Genomic DNA, 21,768 nt, shown 5'->3' with positions numbered 1-21,768 from the left:
AAGATGGAATCCCAACAACTGGTTGTGTTCAATTTTAAGCCTCTGTCAACGGGAATCGAATCCGGAACCTCGTGCACCAGCAATGTGCACGTTAGACACTATTTTTCCTTATCCAAACACGACAGGGATACGAACACAGAAATATCGAGGAAAGTTAGCAGTCCGATCATGCTCTTCCGAGGGACTCAAACCGCCAGTGGATTCGAAGCCGAACGCCCAAGACCACTTGGTTATTGCTACTTGCAATACTAGACCTGCGGGCATGGGCGGCGTTTAGAATAGGCAAAGGGGAGCAGTTGCCCCCACTTTTTTTTTTTTTTTTGAAATTACCCATTAATGCATATTGTTTCATTTGGAAATATAAAGTTTTGTATGTATTATTTGTTCATAGAATAAAAATGGCGCCATAAAATATTTGTCCTTCCATGAGTACGTATTAGTTGTCTTCCTGTTGAATTAAGAAAGCTACAAGAATTGCGTTTGAACTGCCACTAAAAATAACCCCAAAATTAACCTATTGGAGCGCCACAATTCGAGCGTACTTTCATTTCTTCTCACAAGGGCTCTATATGTTAGCCACTCTGGAACTAACTGAGATATCATTTCGCAAGAAAAGAAGTCCTTCACAAGTTATTCTTTAATTGCACAAAAATCGACAGTTCCTAAAATGTATTTTTTTCTTTCTAATAATAAGGAATATTTTGATTTGATTTTTTTTTTTTTTTAGTTTAACATCCTGTTCAGCAGCGAAGTTATGTGAGACGTGAGCTTAATGATCAACGTAAAGTCCGAATCACGTGAGCTCCCCCCGGGAATCGAGCCCGGGTCTCCCACGTCAAAGGCGTGTACGCTAACCGCTTAGCCACGAAGGAGCTCAGTAAGGAATATTAATTTTGCAGTGTAATATACGAGTTTACGGGTGTACATGTACAGTTTTGTATATACAATTAAATTTAGTAAATTCAGCATAATTCTAGGTTTTAGGATTATTTTGTATAACTGAAATGTGGAGTGACTAAGTATTGCTGAGTTTTGATATATTCCAAGAAAGTGAAAAGCATTTCTTTAAATGTCATAACATATGCTTGTAGTATTCACTGTCATTCTAAGAGTAATAACACATATAATAGCATGCGTGGAATTAAAAATATAAGTTGTTTATTAATTTCCAGTTTCAATTTAACTTTTGCAAAACAAGCCTCATTATTCATTGCTGTGATTAATATTATCCTTTCTATTTTCTTGTTTTGCAAATTTGTTATTAAATAATCTGATCACACAATTTTCCAGACAGATATTTAAGATGTTCATGAGCAAGGAATCAAAATCTCTTCTTACATCTTCGTTGTTTAAGAGTACAAAGGGTTAAACTACCTACTTGCGTTGCTCTTGTAAATTTACTTAGTAAAATATGAAACAAGATATACGGTATTTTAACTGAAAAACACAGTATCCTAATAGTTATACAACCTTTCGTCAAACAGTGTTATAAGCAACCAGGAAAACTAACATTGATATCAAATATTCAGATCATGTCTTGCCCCCCTCCCACTTTTAACGTCCAACCGCCGCCACTGCCTGCGGGAAAGTCGCCTGAAGAACTGAGATTTTACCATTGAAATATTAGTGAGAAATATTTTGTAACTTCCCTCTCAAACTTAGACGTTGTGTGGGAAGCTTAATACATATTTCACGAGATAAGAGTGGCAAGCAAGAATAAAATGTATGAGGGGAAACCATTGAATTGAATTGACTACATCGATCTATATTGACTTGTGTGACTGTCTTTTACTTCTAGAGCTTGTATATATATTTTTAAATTCTGAGAAATGTAGTTGCTCACTTCTTCGCATTACGTAGGGGTGTAGGTTTATGTCCGATACAATTTACTTTCAGAGTAGCTAAAAATAAGACTTACACAATCGAGCTGTTTTTATTATTCAGTCACTTCTCATTTGTATACAGCTGGAGGATTCGTGAGACACTCGTGCTGTATCAGCTGAAATATAAAAATTAATTATAGACTTAAAGAGTGACCCCTTCTACATGGAAAACAATTGTGCGGCTGCTTTGAACGGGCACTGGGGACAAAAGTAGGCGGGGTTATGGGTAGTTGGCGATAGACTTTATCGCTTCAAAAAAGAATCTCACATTGCGATTGCGCAGGAACCAAGGAGCATTAGCGTCTGGCTTCTCCCAGCTGACGGCTGCATTGCAGTTTGTGTTTGTTATTGTCCGCTGACGTTCAGCGAGGTTTCCATAACAACAGTCCATCGCAATCACATCACGGGTGAGTAGACTGTCTTAAATCCACAGTAGTTCATTAAATATATACAGTTTATAACATTCTTATTCGTACACCTGAATTTATGAGAAAAAATGTAACATAGGCCTATGTGTACTTTAAGTTTATTATTTTTATATCTACTATGTGTATATGAGTAAAGGAGGTTTTGATCACAGATTTCAATTTAGAAACCAATCCAAAGTAGTATTAAAAATTATCCAATAGTAATAAATAAAGAAGAACACCATGTTTTCATGCAACATTTCTATTCGTACATTAATATGGCGTGTCGTGTTAATCGCACATATTATCATTCACGAGTATTCTTCGTTTTGTATTGAAGCAGTGTGGGTGGCGTAGGTGACCTGTGTTAGTGGTAGCTGCAGCGCGTATTTTCCTTCGAACACCACGGATCAAAATGGGTAAGCAGAAGGAGCTGAGTTCTAACCTAAAAGAGGTAATTATAAACTTAGCACTGAGAGGAAATTCTTTACGTCAAATAGCACGTACCGTTAATAGCTCACACTTCACTGTGCAGTACATAGTACAAAAATTCAGAGAGCACGATTCAACGAGGAATTTACCGAAGAAACCAAAGGAACGTAAATTAAAAGCACGCGACGAACGTTTCATTCTTCAAAGAGTTCGAGAAAATCCCAAATTAAGTGTCCCCGAACTACGTCCATTAGTGGAAAATGTGTCCAGGAAGCAGATGTGTGACCAAATTGTCCGAAGTGTGTTGTGGAAACATGGGTATCATGGTCGAATAGCGCGAAAGAGGTCGTATGTAAGTAAGGAGAATCGAAAGAAGCGCCTTGCGTTTGCAAAACAACATCGTGATAAGGATCAAGAATTTTAGGATAGTGTTGTATGGTTCGATGAGACGAAAATAAACCTTTTTGGGTCAGATGGGGTACGTAGGATATGGAGAAAACCAAATACAGAGAATAATAATATGAACACCCCCCACAGCTAAACATGGTGGTGGGTTACTTGTGGTGAGGGCCTGTATGTCATACACCATCCAGTTTACTGATGGCATTATGGATGCCAATGTATATTGTGAAATATTAAAGAACAATGTCAAGCAGTGTGCAAAAAAATAGGTACAGATTTCAACAGGACAATGACAGTAAACACAAGACTAGACTTAGCATGTACCAAGTTTGTGTTTTCCTTATGATTTCTTTATGGTATAATAGCCCGTGTGTACGAATAGAAAAGTTGCAGAAAACAGGGGTTCTCTCATTGTTTGTTTTTATTAATTAATATTTAATTTGATACGAATTATTTTTTCTATGGTTTTCAGTTTGTGAAGCCCTAATGTATCCAAATATGACAATTAGCTAGCACAATATTGTAGTTTAATGGAGAAATTAAATATTTTGTTTGAAAACACAATGTGTACGGATAAGAATGTTATATACTGTATTAGCAATAGTCATTTGACAGCTGTCATTAGTATTGAAATAAAGCGTATGTGTACGGAACTTACAGCTGTTGTAAGTACGTATTGACTACAGATGTTGCCTACAAGCTACAAACCTTTTTTGTTTGTTTGGTTTTTGTTATTTCTTTATCGAAGCAACGTGCAAATTATATAGGAAAGAACTGACCAATAGACTAAACTAAACACTAACTGTAGATATAATCATTTCTAGTACAGCACTTACATGCAATGCGAAGTATCGTACGTTCGATTCCGACTCAGTTGAGCTTGTAGATAATGTCGCGCCCTGTTTCTCTTTTTTAAATTTATACTTTCTTTCGTCTCATTGTCAAATCTAATTTCATTAGTTTACAATGGTGCATTATTTCATTCATCCTGTGTTTATAATATTTAAAAAGAAAAAAAAAAAAGACGAAAAGCTTCCGAAATACTGTATATCGTAATCAGCAGAAAGAGAAATAAAGAGAAAATCAATCCATATCAAACAAAAGCTAGCTTCATTATTAATCATCTTTCAGTTAGATACTTAATAGGGATTTTGAATTTAAATATATTATCCTAATTTATTTCCAATTCATGGGCCTTAGAAGCAAATGTTGCGTAAGAACGACCGAATCTCTCGATGGAAAATTAAAATCAAGCATATAAATAAAATATAGACTAATATAAATATATTCTGATATAAATATAATACTGGTTATATTTATATTTTTTTTATTTAAATAAAATAAAAAGAAATCAGAATGAAATGAATGCTTTATAAAAGTGACTCTCCTTTCCCCAGAATTCGCGATTTCGGGGTCAAAAGATTCATAACTCATTTCCAGGTTCTTGACTTTTCTTTATTTTTCATAACATTCTGTAGTAACGTTTAATTAGTTTTGCTACTATTATTTATTGAACTTTTAAGTGCGAAGTAAATACGTATAATTTCGTAATAATTAAGGTTCTTTTTTTTTTTTTTTTTTGCTTTATATATGTTCAAATCTGAATTTATTTTGTTTATATCAAATAACAAGAGATATACAGAAATTTTTGATAAATAGCCTACTTAACGCCAAAGTCAATTACTATAGGCTATACAACAAAGAAGTTCTGAATGTCTAACTTACCAACGCTTAGGCCAAACCGCTTAAACTAGAAATTTGAAATTTTCAGGGTATGTAGGATTTGTGACGTTAGGTACTACTTTTGAAAATTCGGCGAAGAAGGGAGGAAATAGGGACTGCAATTATTATATTAAAATGTCCATATTTCTAAATATCTGAAGATTAGAGGCATGAAATTTGGAATATGGACTTATTAAAATAATTAGACACGTAGGCCTATTTCAGCCTTTTCTGATACTTGACCTAGAAGGAAGAAAAAGGGATGGAGATTACAATTATTATAATAAGATGTCCTTACCTCGAAATGTCTTAAGGTTAGAAATACAAAATTCTGTATTTGGAATTCTCATTTAAAATAATTTGATCCATGTTTCAGCGTTTTTTTTTTCCATATTTGATCCAGAAAAAAATAAAGAGTATGGAAAGAAAAAGGGCGTGATTATAAGTAATATAATAAGAGTTCATAACTCGGAATATCGGAAGGTTAGAGACACAAAATTTGATATTTCGAATTCTCATATAAAACAATAGACACGTAAAAATGAAATGAAATCTTTAATGATAGAACGTACAACGTCCTTCCGGCAGGACGTAAAGTCCTAAAAGTCCTACCATACTTATCTATAAATTAGAGTACTTTGTGTACTTCAGCAGGACAGAAAGTTCTCCTGGTGGAAAGAGCATGAACTCTAGTTGTAGAGCAGAAACAAGGTCCGTCGACCCTAGGAACAGTAGGGTCGATGAACCTTGGAGGAGAAAAAAATCATGTGGGTACGACTTTCAGGACGGCAGCTCTGTACAAAAGTCCTTCCGGAAGAACGCAGGCTTGTACGTTCTAACATTAAGTTTTACGTCTCACAGTTATGCCTGCTAGACTAAAGGAGGTGGTGATGATCAGAAATGAAGGAAATGATGGAATAAAGAAAGTGGGAGGAAACGGGAGAACACCGAGAAAACTCATGCACATGGTGTTTGTTCACCACAAAGCTCACTTGGCGCGAGCTGGGATCGAGCCAAGGACCCCATGCACCAGAAATGGACGCTCTACCACTGAGCCACCGCAGCTCGCTATAAGACACGTGTTTTTATCGTTTTTAATATTTGACTTAGGTCAGAAAATACTGTGTTTGGGAGAAAGGGGTGAGACTACAATTATTATAATGAAATGTCTATATTATAATAAGATTGCCATATCTCGGAATTCCTGAACGTTAGAGACATGAAATTTGATATTTAGACCTTTTATTTTTAAAAAAATTAAACAGTGTTTCAGCGTGTTTTTCTTTTTTAAATATAAATATTTGTTTTACAAGGGAAGAAAGAGGACTGAGCAGGGAAGCCCAAAGAAAATGTTTTAGGGGGAAAACTTCCCTGATTGCTATAGCCCTATTACGTTTATTTTTTACTTGTATTAAAAAGATCTTAAGTGCTGGAAATATACATTTTCGTGAGCCAGTAGGTGGGCCCCCTACCTGCCTTCGGGCGTTCATGTGAGTGAGGGTTCTAATTATAATACTAAGATTTCTATATCTCGGAATCCCTTAAGGTTAGAGACATGAAATTTGGTGCCTGAACTTCTCATCTAAAATAATTAAACACATGTTTTAGTGTTTTGAGATATTCGACCTAGAATGGAAGAAAAAGAGTCGGGATATTTCCTTAAGATCTCATACGATAAATGCAAATTTTGCGCGACACTTCAAATTCAGACAAATTCTATATTTTTCTATGGAAGATGTCACAGTAACACGTGGGCATTTGCTAGTAATAGTTATAACTCCATTCTGTACATACTCGTAAAATATGTAACAGCTGAGAAAATTCCAGACTATTGCTTAAATAGATACATATTAAAATTAAACAAATAAAGGTCGGAAATCTTGATGTGTAGAGGTAGATAACATGTTTCTTTATCTTTCCAAATTATAAATAATTATTATCCCGTTTATTCAAGTCTTGGATAATCTATTCTGTTTACCTACGACGCGACGACTTGCTTCTGAATTGTTATTCAGGTGTTAAACAAGTTATAACCAGTTTTGTGTGTATATATAATCTTCTCTTTCCTGTTTACTGACGGAGCTGGCACTGATTGATTTAGGAACAAGCGAAAGGAGATTTGATTCTTGTTTTTGTTTTATTATTAGACCTGTTATTGTATATTTTTAACTTCTTGCCTAGGGTCAGCCAGTATTAATTGTCATTAGGTAGTAGTGGTAACTGTAATAAAATATTATACATATGTAAGACATTTTCACTGCACTTTGTATTCAGCGCGCGATTTATTTATTTACTTATTTATTTTTAAATAAATCACTTAGGGTTATCAAGTTGAACAGGCTCAAGTGGGGCAGGTCATGTAGTCAGAATGGAAGTACGCAGGAACGTTTTCAAAGTTTTGACTGGAAATCCAAACGGAAAAGGACCATTAGGAACACCTAGGCGCAGATGGGAGGACAATATTAAGATGAATTCCGCAGAAATAGGAATACAAAGTAGAATTCGGATGGTTAAGGACAGAAGTCAATAAAGAGCTTTTGTGAACACAGCATTAAACCTCCAGGTTCCATAGGCCATAGAGTTAGTTAGTTAGATAGATGATGTTATATATAATTCCATGTCTTTTAACGGAGAATGATAGGCCTACCTGTTCTATCTTGCTTATCTTAGCCCATTGACTTGCACTCTTTTCCACTTTCCGACAGCAGTAGGAAGCATCGTGATCGAAAAAAAAAAAAAAAAAACTAAAGTTGATTTCAAAAGTGAGGTGTCTTCCAATTTGCTACCATGCGATGTCCGACCGATTGCCTTATCAGTGCTAATTTAGATTGAATTATTTTGCACTGAAATTTTAAATTATTTTCAGAAATGACATGACAACAAATGTAATTTTTCAACTTTGGTCCTAAATTTCCTTTTTGGAGCAGGAGATTTCCAGTTTTCGAATATTTTCCTTCAGTTGTGTCACAAATCCTAAATTTGTACCAATTGTCAAATTTCGATGTTTACGGATTTCGGTTTTCGAATAGGTTTCGAATCGTTGCCATGAAGTGATATGACAGTATATAAATTTGATCTTTCTCCCAAATTTTTCTCATTAGAGAAATTTTTAGTTTTCGGAGTTTTAGTTTTACGGATTTTTTCCCTCTCCTATCACAAATCTTACATTTGTGCCAAATTTCAAAGTCTCCATGTGTACTGGAAATACCCCACAGGGTTTGAATTAAGGGCCGTAACTGTATATAATTTTTCCCTTGATCACTAATTTTTCTCTTTCGAGGGGGAAATTTCTAGTTCTTGGAATTTTTTTCATTTACTCGTATCACAAATTCTAAACTTGTATCAAATATCAAGTTTCCAAGTCTACTGGAAGTACCCTATAGGTTTTCAATCAATTTGCTTTACTATATGTAATTTTTCTCCTGCTTCGTCCTTAGAGGGGGAAATTTCTAGTTTTCAGCTTCCCCCCCCCCCATTGCGTGTATTGCAAATGCTACATTTATGCCGAATTTCAAGTTTCTATGTCTACAAGAAGTACTCTATAGGTTTTGAATCAAGTGCCATAATTTTGCTCTTTCCCCCTAATTTTCCTGATTGGAAGCAGAAATTTTCCCCTTTCCGAATTGTTTTCCTTTATTTGTTTCATAGAAAATAAGTCCTACATTTCTGCCGAATTTCAGCTTTCCGTGTCTATAGAAAGTACCCTATAGGTTTTGAATCAAATTACGTAATTTTGCCCGTGTCTCCTAATTTTCCTCCTCCTTGGGAAGGGAAATTTCCAGTATTTGATTTTCTTTTTTTCGTTATTTGTATCAAATTTCAAGTTCCCATGTCTATAGGAAATGCCTTATAGGTTTCGAATGAAGTGATGTAATTTTCCCCTTGCCCGCTTGTGTTCCTCCTCGGAAGGGAAAATATGAAATTACGGTTTTTTTTTCCGTATCTTAAATGAGTATTTACCCTAAGTTTTATATGCAATTTTAACCACGATCAATCCATTGATTGGAGTTGAACATTTGTATTCAGCACCAGGACGATATGAAACTTTTCCCACTAATTGGAACTGAGGTTTGAATGGACTTGAGTCAAGCATTCCCACCGAGAATTGAATGTGGGACCGCGCGCGTTTATCACTTGAAAACAAAGGGGCACAATTCGATTGGATGGAGGAAGAATTTTGATAAAACACTACTAATATATATGTTATGTTATTAGGTAGTCCATACATTTCAGTTTTTATGCAGCTTATCGTCACATGGAATTACAAATTCATGGAGGTGAAAACACATTGGATCAAATCGTTTAAAGCACCGCCGTGTGTAATGAATGAGAAACAATATTTTACTTTCCCCGTGGCTAATGTGTCACTTGTTATAAATAGTGTTTGGAACGACAGTAGTAAGGCTCATGGAGAAAGAATTCTTTCTTTTATTTCTTTTGTGAATACTTGAAATTCATGAGTTTCTTGCAACGCGAAACAAAGAAAGAGGAAGAAGAAAACTGTAAATAAAAGTATACGAGGTTCGAAAGCATCATTAAATCTGACCTTGAGAGTTAAACGACCGGGAATGTTGAAAAAGAATATTTTAACTTAGCTGTAGGCAACTACATAACTTATTTTCCTATCATGTTGTTTTATTTATTAATAGATCTGTACAAATAACAAAATCAATTATGCAGCTGATAATTATATAATTTCTCTCTTCCTTGGACTATTTCCTTGATATTGTAAAGTGTCTAATATTCAAATATAATAGAGTAGTTTGTATTAAAGGCCAGGAAACACCATTTTGTTATGTAAATATGGAATTTATTTCCAAGCAAAGTAATGTTTATCAAATCTGATGGCGTTGCTGGGATCCTAAATTTCAAAGACAGGAAATACAAATTTCTGTATGTTCTACAATCATCAAAATTACTGTGGGTGTTCTCCATGCTCTCTTCGTTAGTCCTACGCACTCAATGTATCAATGTTTCCCTAATCATTTGCTTTCGTTAATGTTGGGGGCATGGTGGCTCAATGGCGCTTACCTCTGATGTGTGGGGTTCTTGGTTCGATTCCCGCCCAATAAGTTTGTAGTGAATAACACCGTGTCCGTGAGTTTTCTCGGAGTACTTCCGTGTCCTCCCTCATTATCATTCCATCAATTCTTCCATCATCATTTACTTGCCTTAATCATCCATCTCTCTCTTACCTTAAATGTCATAAACGTGGGATGTTAAACTGAAAGATTTCATTTCATTTTTCATTAATGTTCCATCGTTTTTCGTTTCCTTTTATTTTTCCCTTAGAATTTTCCTCCAGGTCAGTCACTAGTATGTGGGCCTTTGATCCACACGACCAGTGTTTCTTTCAGAAAAAAAAATGTTCCGGGTGGGCATGGGCGCACAGTATTCGGAGGAGCACATATTATTTTCACACGATACTATTCTTTTATTATTATATTATTTTGGTCTCCTGCGGGGGGCACTCTCAGTTCTCCAGGGGACAGTGTCCCCCAAACAAAACATGTCTGGAAGAAACACTGCACGCGACCCCAGGTTCAATTCCCGGTGGAGAAACATTGAACGGATTGCAATGTTCAGATTCCGCCTTAGACTGTAGGCCCATGTCTCATATAACCTTGGTGCTGAAAGGTACGTTAAACATAAATCCAAGCAACTTACCTTACGGCCATAACGTGTGACGTAAAACTACAAAAATATTTTATTTCATTTTCATACGGCGGAGTTTCTCAACCTGAAAATGGAACTCCTAGGGAGTTAACGAGAGTAATTCATGGAAATCACAAAGAGAAGTCAGAAAGATAAATGTAATTAGATCTAGTAGCAGAAAAATATTTTTCTAAAGATTATTTTGATGCATAATCTATCTATAGATTTTGAGAGAGAGAGATTTGAATTTCTTATTTAATATACTTATTTTTCTTAATGAAATGAAATCTCGGTTTAACGTCCCATGATTATGTCTTTTAGGCTAACGGAGACGATGATTAAAGCAAGTTAATGATGATGGAAGAATTGGTGGAATGAGAAAGTGGAAGGAAAGAAAAACGAGGTAGTCCGAGAAAACTCACGGACACGATTTTGTCCATCACAAACTTACTTGTCCAGGAATCGAATCAGGGACTCCACTCGCCAGAGGTAAGCATTCTACCACTGAACCATCGTGCCCCCCTACAAGATTTTTATTTCCATACTCATTGCCACATACAATGAAGAATATTGAACAAATAATGAATCATTTAATAATTGGAATGAAAAAGAAATAAAGCATGTGACAAGCTATAGGCCTATACTAAATAAAAAAAAAACTGTAAATTTAAATACAGTTAAATTGAAGGCTAGTGTGAAACCTGAATCTGATGTTATTTCACTAGACTTCACAATCAAAAGCAAGCAATAATCAAAAACCCTATTACAACCGGAAATTATTTTGGGGGACTCACTGGCAAGAGTGTATGATAAAACGGGGTCGTGATATAAGTTAGGAAATCCTATCAGATAGTAGACCAGGTATACAGTATATGCCAATCGGATACGCATTAAGAATGTCACCATTGACTGTGCTGGAAGCATAAGCTTTGCAACTGTACCATATAGTTTTGCTTCTGTTGATAATATTCGTCCATGGTCTAGCATTACAGCGGAGATGGAGTGGTCGAATGGGTCAAGATCTATGAGTTGGTCAGTGGGTCGTGGGTTAATAAAAAGTGACCCTCTGTGACTTACCACCTAACCTTACCCACTATGACTCACCGATGCACCATGATTCACCGACCCAATCTGCTTAGTGCATTGTAGATGGCATCTTCTGAACACTTGTAAATTTGTCTACGTTTTACTAGCAAGGCTTCCATTTTCCTACCTTTTTCATTTGTTTCTCTTTACTTACCTGAGATACCTAAATGAAAAATGAACATTCACTTTTGGATATTGATATTTGTAATTGTAATAATGGAAATATGACTTAGTATTTAGCTTGCGAGGCACAGTCGAATTTTACATTTTTTCTTTGCATTGGCCTTCTTTACCTTTATTTAGGCTTTCAAATTTCATCCCATTTTATACTGAAAAGTATCTGTAATTCAAGAAGGAAATAATTACAGGGTGTTTCGAAACAACAGCAACAACGTTTGGGAGGTGATTCCTGACATCAAGATAACACAAAAAGTATAAAACAATCTGGGTGCACACATGCTTCCTTTCTGAGTTATAGGCTGCCGAAAACATGAAAGAATGAACTTTAAGGGTCCATAGCTCCAAAACTATGGAACCTACCGCAGTCGAGTCAAGACTTCACTTAAGAACTAGCATGTGCCCTATCCAAATATCTGAGTTTCAGAATCCTGTGGTACTTCCGCAACAATTTTTGTAGAGGTAGTTGTTGAGTACTTCAAATTGTGCCCGTAGCCAATCTCATTCTATAAAAATTGTCACGTAAGTACATGAGGATTCTGAAACATGTATTTTTGAATAGCGCACATATTAGTTCTTAAGTGAAGTCTTGATCCGACTACGGTAAGTCCTATAGTTCTGGAGCTATGGACATTTAAAGTTCATTTTTTCATGTTTCGGCAGCCTATATCTCGGAAAGAAAGAATTTGTGCACCCAGGTTTGTCTATACTTTTTGTCTTATTTTGGTGTCAGGAATCACCTCCCAAACGTTGTTGGTGTTGTTTTGAAACACCCTGTATATATGATAATTAAATTAAAATTCATTGTTAATATGGTCCATGTTTAACACTATGCTATTTTATATAGTAAAGGTGAAACCCGCCGCTATTGTAATAGACCGGTGGTTGTGAAATTGATCGTAGAAATTTAAACTCCGATTAGTGATAATTTCACAGCCTTGTTTTATTTCAAGTGTAAATTCTTTAGTCAGTGGAGAGGAAGGAATGGATCATGAGTCAGAGATGATAACGATGGGTTTTGGTGGATGGTGAGTCAGAGTGGGTCACTGTGGATGATAGGTCAGATTGGGTCAGGGTGGTGGTGGGTCAAAGTGGGTTTACAGTTGGTCGTGGGTCAGTGGATTATTGGTCAAGTTTTCATTGAGCCACGCCATCTCTGCGTTACTGTTCTCGCGTTATTCCTATAGAGTTGCTGTTGTATATCCTTACAACATTGGATAGTTATATACGTAGTACAGTAATTTAAGTTAAACACACTTCATTCAAAAGTTCCGTACAGTAACTCCACAGTAATTCCACTCCACGTCCTACCTTTATGTATTTTGAATTTTATGTAAATCGAATTTGTAAAATACTAAATTGTGAGTTCATGAGAAACTTTATCAGAATCACGATAGTGCACTTTATAAGATTGTAATGTTAGTCCATCCATCCCTCCGTCCGTTGTTCCACACGATAACTATTGAACGAAATTGAATTTATGAACTATATTTTTTCCAATAGATGAAGTAGAGAGATCACCTCGGCCGAGTTACTTAATGTAATCAATCCGTAAAAGGCGACAGTGAATTTAACGGTAGCTACCCATAACCCATACTGGAATACTGACCGTCTCAACTGCCAGCATAGATACTTCATTCATAAACGTAAGTTTCGTGTGATCCTATTTACTGTATTTAGTAGAGTTTATGATTGTATGTAAGTTACTTATGTATATATGTTATTTACACAGTAGCATTTTATAAATGAAACATCACACAGAAATATTTCTTCGGATACAAACTATAAAAGTAAGATTCATATATAAACATTATTTTATACAGGATCACCCAAAAGTTAGTATACAACCCTGCATTGATCAAGTATAGCATTCTAGCTTATAGGTTTATTTCCTTCAGCTGCTCCGAGCTTAAGATACAAGTAAAAAGACATTAAAAACAAATAATAAAGAAACTAAGTCTACCTGATGAATAACAATAAAAAATGATATACGCACTAGTAGTTCTGAATTTCGAGATTTATTGTGGAACTACGAATTGTTGTCAATTGTTTGGTTATTGTATTATAAATGTGACAATTGAACGCATATTTGAATTAGGATTTGTAACTTTGCCTTCGTTGAAGGATCGGGCACTTTACTAATTATTAATAACTTAAAGTAGAAGTAGTACTAAGAATTCCACCTTTGTCCGTACTGCTTATTCACTTCCACCTTTGTCCAAGTGATAAATCACAACCAATGGCGTATTTAGGGTTTTGTTCCGGGAATGGCTATGCACAACACGTGAATAAACACTTCTATTTTTCGTTTTGGGTGCCGACAAGTTTTAATGAAGTTTTGTATATAACAAATTTATTTCGGAGGGAGGCTTGAGTCCGATAGCCACCCCTTAAATACACCACTGATCACAACACAATATATTTAGAGCTAGTTCAGAAAGATGAATTTATCAGATAGTTCAGATGAATTTATCTTACAATTTTTAAAGCGCATGAGAGTTTATGATGGACAACCATATTTATGGATTTTCTTGGGATTCTCATCGTTTCTGCTCACATTTTCATTCATTCAGCTCTTCCATAAACGTTCACTTGCACTTGTGTGTAGCGTCAGAGCCCAGGCATAAGACGTTCAATTAAAAGTTTATTTTATTCCCCCTTTATGTTTATGCAGTATTATGAAATTAGCTTCAAATCTTTTTTAAAGAAGTTTCTATTATACCAGTTCAATGAATGTTGAGAAATAGGCTACTTACTTTTAAAGGAAATAAGTATTACTTGTAAATACATGATGGCAACTTATATTTTGCAGAATTTGTTTTATTATTAATGTATTTTACATCTCTTTATTAGCGTACCTCGAAACAATGGAAACAGAAACAGACCTAGAGACCTTGCAAACCATGAGTCCTCAACTAGAATGGGGGTCACCTCACACATTTTCTATACATGCTTTACCTACGAAATTATCTCTCTCCCCTCCCCCCTCCAGAGGCATGTATCTGATCATTCTTAACATGAATTAGCTATCAGTAGACCTATTTTCGCAGTACTACTTTCACCTTTTATATATTAAAACTTCTCCCGAGCAAAACCAGAAATCATCACTGTAAGCTCGCTTGAGTGCGGCTTGTGGATCTACTCTCTAACCTCATTGTGGAGATCGTGCTCCTTCGGACTCGGGTCCCGACTTGATCTTCACTCATAACGGGCTCGCGTTCAATTATTTTTGCGCCAGGCAAGCCAGATAGCCACACCTGTGAGTTCATACATTTTCTTTTGAAAAGTATGTTTCTTTATTTAGTGTGTTCTTTTTTCTTCTTTGTTTACATTTTAAAATTGCTGCTTTGTGATATATTATTCTATGGTGTTCAGCCTCCAAATCATAAGAGAGAAAAACATTAACGTCGTGCGAATGAAATGCCCGCTTCAGGTGCGACATTTTCAAATACCAAAAAATGAAAATTACAATATTTTGTTAATCAAAATAATTGCCGTCTGCAATCACACACTTTTTTCATTGCTCAGCTAACAATTGGGTTCCGTGGCGAAAGAAGTCTGAAGTCTTCGATGCGAAGAAGTCTTCTGTTGATGTATTCGAAGAGGTGGTAGTCAGTGGGTGAAATATCGGGAGAATACAGTAGGTGAGGAAAGATTTCATACTGCAACTGATTGAAAGCCTGTACCGTCCTTTGCGTGACATTTAGGCGAGTATTATCGATCAACATGGGCGGCGATTAGGGGGGGCAAGGGGGGGGCAGTTGCCCCCCCACTTTTTTGAAGTGACCACTTAACTCTTTTAAATTATATCATCTATTTTTCGGTGATAGGCTAGAATCTTCATTATTCGATTTAAAAAAGTTACCAAAAAAGCTTTTTACTTCTTTTTTTCTCAAGTCTGGAGGCATTGTAGAACACGTTACGTATGGTTTCACGCCTTTCTGCGTCGAGACGTAGAGTGTGATGGCGTCATAACAAAAATATTTTTATGACTTTTTTATTACTTTTTGCAGACCTTACTTTTGTACCTAGAAGATTGAAATTTTGCACACACATTCAGTTCACCCCTTAATATTTTCCAGATTCTTTTCAGATTTCTGCGATAAAACAGGGGTGTCCAGAGGAGACAAAAGGTAAAAAAAAAAAGGATATATTTTTAACAGAGATCCCTTTTTTTCGCGATTTTCCCTCCTAGATACATGATGGAGACATGTGAATGGTGCCGTTTGAAAGGCTGTTCTGTTCCAAAAAGGATGATGTACGAACCATGATTTTAGTATAAATAGGGATTTCTCAGGAAATTGTTACCTGAAATCCTTTTTATACGGGAATCTGGAGTATTGTAGAGATACTATTTTTGGCGGGCTTACTTTTGCACCTAGAAGATTGAAATTTTGCACACACATTTAGTACACCCCTTAGTATTTTTCAGATTTATTTCAGATCTCTGGGTCAATCCATTTCAAATCACCCAAAAAAAATAAAAATTGTTGCTTAACATTATTGATTTGCCCGATTTTTTTTATATGAGTTCTCTATGGGTAGACAATAAAAGAAAACCATTTGAAAAAATTTTACAAGTCATAGTTTTATTTCGGCAGCTATTTTCAAAATGGCGATTGGTTGAAATTTAGTAAAAAACAAGGTTTGCGGAAAGTTAAATTGCCAAGCTATTTTTCAAGATATCAGAATAATTAAAACACCAATGTGTTCAGCATGAAATGAACTTCAAGTTAAGATGAAATTAATGGTAATTTTGTGCAAGAAAGTCAGTCAAACTTGTTATGCAAAAACTGTGAAGACAATCATCAATCGGCACTCTTGAAGACCTTAAGGATTCATGAAGGAAAAGAGACTCACCACTAATACTTTATTTCTGTGTTGAATACTTATATAACTACCTCCCAAAGAGGATTTAGCTCTGAGAATGCTGTCCGTTTTTTTCTAGAGCTTTTCAAAAATGGCCGAAAGCCCTTAAATATCAATTTTCTAGGGCCTGTAACTAAAAAGGGACTGAATGAAAACAAGTGAAAATTTGACAGAATGTTCTTTGTACAATTCGCGGCAAAAAACCTGCAACATGAGCATATAAGTTTATTGTGAAATGACGAAGTCTTTTGCTCCAAAATAAGTGTGCACGGGAGGAGGCCGAGGTTTATTCTGGCGTGATTCGTTCCACTTAGACGTTATGTTCATTCCCTGTGCTGTTAGGCGTAGTTTCACAATAAACTTACATCCTCATGTTGCAGGTTTTTTGCCGCGGATTGTACAAATAGTAATATCTCACAAAAAAAGTACGACTGAGACTCAACTACATTTAGAGATATACAACATTGAATTTCAGTTAAAAACGCCACCCTCTTTCTCGCTCGTGCAGCGCTAAGTTAGCAAACAAGGACTTTATTAAATCATTACATTAACAAATAGCTTATATTTGAAATTTAAAACACGATACTCATTCATAAGGCCTAATTTTAAGTTAAAATAATTTGTTAACCAGAAAAATAATGGTACATTTCCAAATAAAAATTACAAATTTAAAGTTTCTAATAAAGATGATAAAATTAAGATAATTAGTCTCTTGCCACAATCATGGTCAAAGCTAAAAATAATTGAGGAATTTGGTACATCTGAATACATGGTGAAGTTAACTAGACAGCTAACAAAGGAACAAGGTATTTTACCACATCTTTCAAAAAGAAAAGGCAACGAAATTAGTGAAGATGTTAAAAATTGTGTTGCAGAATTTTACGAGGATGATGAAAATAGTCGCCTATGTCCTGGTAAAAAAGAGAGTGTGTCAACTGTAATCGACAATGTTAAGGTGCATAAGCAGAAAAGATTAATTCTTCTCTCACTCAATGAGCTCTATAGCCTCTACAAACAGAAATACCCTGATCACAAGATTGGTCGCTCTATGTTTTGTGCTCTGAGACCAAAGTGGTGCATACTTCCCGGTTCCTCAGGTACACATAGTGTGTGCGTTTGAAAGCACCATCAAAACACAAAGCTCATGATCAAAGGAGCAAAACTGAATGCAAATTATAAAAACCTTATCTCTTGCATGGTTTGTGACATTGAGAATGAACAATGCATGCTCGACTCCTGTGAAAAATGTCCTGGACCAGAAACCCTACTTTATACCTTACAAAGTGAACTTGACACAATGCCTGACGAGGTAGTTTTTAAACAGTGGGTACAAACCGATAGAGCTGAGCTCATAACACAAGTAATGCCCAGTGAGGAGTTTTTACATTCTCTTATTGATAAGCTTGTGCTTTTAAAATCCCATCACTATATCTCAAAATCCCAAGCTCGACACTTCAAGGAAACAAAAGAACGCCTGACAGAAACCCGTTGTTTAGTAATCGGTGACTTTGCCGAAAACTATACATTTACCGTACAGGATGAAATTCAAAGTTTTCATTGGACTAATACTCAAGCGACTCTCCATCCCTTTGTCGTCTACTTCAAAAAGGACGACAAAGTATGTTGCAAATCTATTTGTGTGATTAGTGACCATCTTGATCACAATACCACAACTGTGTACACTTTTCAACATCACCTAATCAGGGAAATAAAGAGAATAATACCTAATGTTGAAACAGTAATTTACTTTAGCGATGGGGCAAGCAGCCATTACAAAAATAAGAAAAACTTCATTAATGTCTGCCAACACGAAAATGATTTTGGTTTAAAAGCAGAGTGGAATTTCTTTGCCTCATCACACGGGAAGAATTCTTGCGATGGTATTGGGGGTACCACAAAACGAATAGTTACACGAGCTTCACTACAAAGACCTTACACTGAACACATTCTGACTCCACAAGATATGTTCAAATATTGTCGAGATAACATTACTGGAATTCAATACCTATTTGTATCAGGGGCGGATTAAAGGAGGGGGCGAGGGGGGCGATCGCCCCCCCCCCAAGAGCTCTCTAAAATATTAAAATTACACACACTGCCGCTCGTAGCTTACCACCACACGAACGAAAGTTTGGGATCATTCTTGCATTATTTCAAAAGAGGGTTAATTCTTTAAATTCTATTTAAAAATAGTCTCCGTTTAGCATGCCGCGTTTACGCTAAGGATAATTCGAGTCATAATATCAGATATATCTCAGGAAGAAGGACAATGTTACTTGAGGCCAGAACATCTAGAAAACTATCCATGGCTGGTTCTTTCCCATAAGAAGAAGGATCTTTTTTGTAAATATTGCTCACTTTTTGCAACTTTTTTTTTTGGGGGGGGGGGCTATCGAAGAAACGTGCCTATCCAAAATCTTGAGATTAAAACTTTGAATAAATTCGCTACTTTCTACGGTATTTTAGAAACTCACAACAAGGCACAATATCACATTAACGCTCTTGAGGTCGGAAAAGCGTTTCTGAAAAACTACTGGGAACCAGTGAAATCAGTCTAGAATCAAATCAACTCGTCAAGAAGACAAGTCATCCAAAATCGCGACAAACTGAAATTAATGTTGGGAAATGTGATATTCCTTGGAAGGCAAGGCATTGCTTTTCAAAGCCACACGGACAAGGGCGCCGATTTATCCGTAAATTTGGGGGGCCAGTCAGATGCAGAATGTAAATATATGAGAATTTTAAGACAAATTGCATTCAAATTATGTCAAATATTGTATATTCATAAATACAATAGGGAGGCCCACATGAGATTTGGGGGGCCCGGCTCCCATGATCGGCGTCCTTGCACAGGGATGGTGCGTGTGCCGATAATTGGACCTCAGATGGTGACAGTGCAGAAACTAAGTTTAACGAGGGCAATTTTCGAGAATTGCTCAAATTTAGAATGGCTTGTAGTGACGATCTCTTAAAGAATCACTGGAAGAAAGCACCGAAAAAGACCATTTTTGCCAATAAAACCACACAAAATGCCCTCATTGAGGGTTGGGGATGAGAAATCACGTCTGCAAAATTTTCAATCGAGTGCGAGAGGATCAGTTTTATTGTATTATGTTTGATGAGACTACGGTCGTTTCGCACACATCTAAGCTGTCTTTGATTCTAAGGTACGAACACATGGGTGAAATAAGAGAAGACTGCTTCGGTTTCATTGATCCTCGATCAGCAGAGCTGAAAGGTGAGGTCTTTGGTTCGAGCTCGGAATCCGAAGACGCAGAACCGCCCGAACTCTCACTGACTTGAGGGAAAATTGGAGAAATTGTTCTATCTTTGCTACGAGACTTCTCACTCGACCCGAAAAACTGCGTTGGTATTGGTACAGATGGTTGCGCCGTCACGACCTCTCAAAGTCGCCGGGCAGTGCAGGAGATCCAGGAGGCGCCTTCAAACGCGTTGCACTGTTCATATTGCAGTTACAGCCTCAACTTGTCCATCTCCAGGTCGTCGTCAGTACAGTGCATGAGGAACTGTCTGGGAACAACGAAAGAGATCATTGCGTTTTTCACCGCATCGTCAAAACGTAATACTGTCCTTAAGCTTATGGTTAGTGGCCAGTTGGAGACATTGTGTGAAACGAGATGGGTTGAACGGAACGACGCGGTGTTACAATTTCACGTAAAATTTCAATAAGTAAGTGAGGTTCTACAGTGTGCTCCAAATGATCCGAGTTAGATAAAGCAACCAAAGCATGGGCACTTTCTTCTGCCATGTACGACAGCGAGTTTATCGTAACTATTACGTGTCTTCAGGATGTTCTCACGATAACCTTACTCTCAATCGACTTTTGCAGAAGACAGATTTAGACATGAACGCAACGTCAGATGCCATTCAGGACACTATCGCAGAATTAAACAAGAAGCGTTTAAACAGCAAAGAATCCAAGGTAACTTTCGAAGCAACATCCAGAATGGTTGCCAGTGTCGACGTGCAGATTCAAACTTCTCATCTCACCCAAAGACAACACATCGTACGAACTTCAGGGCAGATGACACGACATCTTACTACTGGAGAACTGTCTACATTCCGTTGATAGAGTCGGTTGTAGAAGACCTCAAAACTCGTCTTGCGCAGGAAGTTTTAAATGTATACGGACTCAACATTCTATTGCCAACACGCACAACTGACTAAACTCTGAGCAACAACTTCCGCGTTCTAGCAGAAAGATTTTACAAAACTATCGGAACTCAAGAAAAAATGCTGTTTTCCCTCTTTAGTTCTGAATTTGCAATCTGCACTTCTAAATGGAAGAGAATTAAAGAAAAAGGTGGAACTCTACCACGGACTGCGTTGGAGGCCTTAACCACCAGCGACGAAGATCTTCATGTGACTATTCGAAAACTGCTGTGCATACTTGTAACCCTGTGGTACGGATTCCACGTTAATCAGTAGGTCTCATATAGCCACGCTGCTGAAAAGGACGTTTAACTCTACATCAACTAAATTTGTAACCCTGCATTCGAGCGTGGCCAGTGCAGAACCATCTTCATCCACATTGCACGGACTGAAAACATGGTTGCAATCTCGTTCTGGCGAAAAGCGGCTGAATGGACTAGCACTTTTAAATTTCATAGGGACATTGTCGTAGATCGCGACAATATTATATCGACAAATACGCTTTGTGTGGTATTCGCCGAAAAGCGTGTTTTGCGTTGTAACTTGTAAGTTCTTTTGTCCTTTTGTTTAATTCATTTTACTAAAATACAGAAACATTATGAGCGTTCTAAAATATGTTTAACCTGATATTTTTACTAGCGAAATATTTAATAAAGCATAGCCACAACCAGGCATGTAGACAGAATTTCTTTTCAGGGAGAGGGTATTGTGACGAAAATTCCGTAGCAATTATATCTTTCACCCTCTTTTCCTGAATCCGTTTTACCTTTCTTTTTTGGGGGGGATTTCGGGGAAAATATCCCACTCTACAATAAATAGCCCCCCCTAAGACGTTTGGTTTAATCCGCCAATGATTTGTATCTTCATCTGACATTGAGCAAATGGAAACAAAACTTTCTGAGAGATTTGAATGTTGTCTACCAGTGAAAGGAACCAGGAGCTATCACAGATACGTCCCCATA

At 36.6% G+C, this 21,768-nt stretch overlaps 2 protein-coding genes across 3 annotated transcripts in view; both read left to right on the top strand.

Annotated features, from left to right (window-relative positions):
- The window catches only part of LOC145693408 (monocarboxylate transporter 12-like), an 80,429-nt gene that overhangs the window by 8,189 nt on the left and 50,472 nt on the right, over positions 1-21,768 (top strand). The window contains exon 1 of one of the 2 annotated variants that reach the window (XM_081769377.1): positions 2,141-2,290. The exons of the other annotated variant lie outside the window; for it this stretch is intronic. The gene's annotated coding sequence lies outside the window, so the exon portion shown is untranslated. Of the gene's footprint in view, positions 1-2,140; positions 2,291-21,768 lie in introns of those variants that run through there. 2 annotated transcript variants of the gene reach the window in all.
- Positions 2,706-3,146, top strand: LOC145692414 (uncharacterized). Its single transcript, XM_081767720.1, has one exon. The coding sequence runs from the start codon at positions 2,706-2,708 to the stop codon at positions 3,144-3,146; it is 441 nt and encodes a 146-aa protein (XP_081623846.1).

This window comes from Thermobia domestica, chromosome 8 (genome assembly GCF_964235325.1).
Source record: "Thermobia domestica chromosome 8, izTheDome1.hap1.1, whole genome shotgun sequence".
NCBI lineage: Eukaryota > Metazoa > Arthropoda > Insecta > Zygentoma > Lepismatidae > Thermobia > Thermobia domestica.
This window is presented reverse-complemented; position numbering and strand designations above follow the sequence as displayed.

Bases quoted from the DNA above. Each gene is read 5' to 3' on its own strand.
- LOC145692414 (XM_081767720.1), top strand. From the start codon at position 2,706: ATGGGTAAGCAGAAGGAGCTGAGTTCTAACCTAAAAGAGGTAATTATA.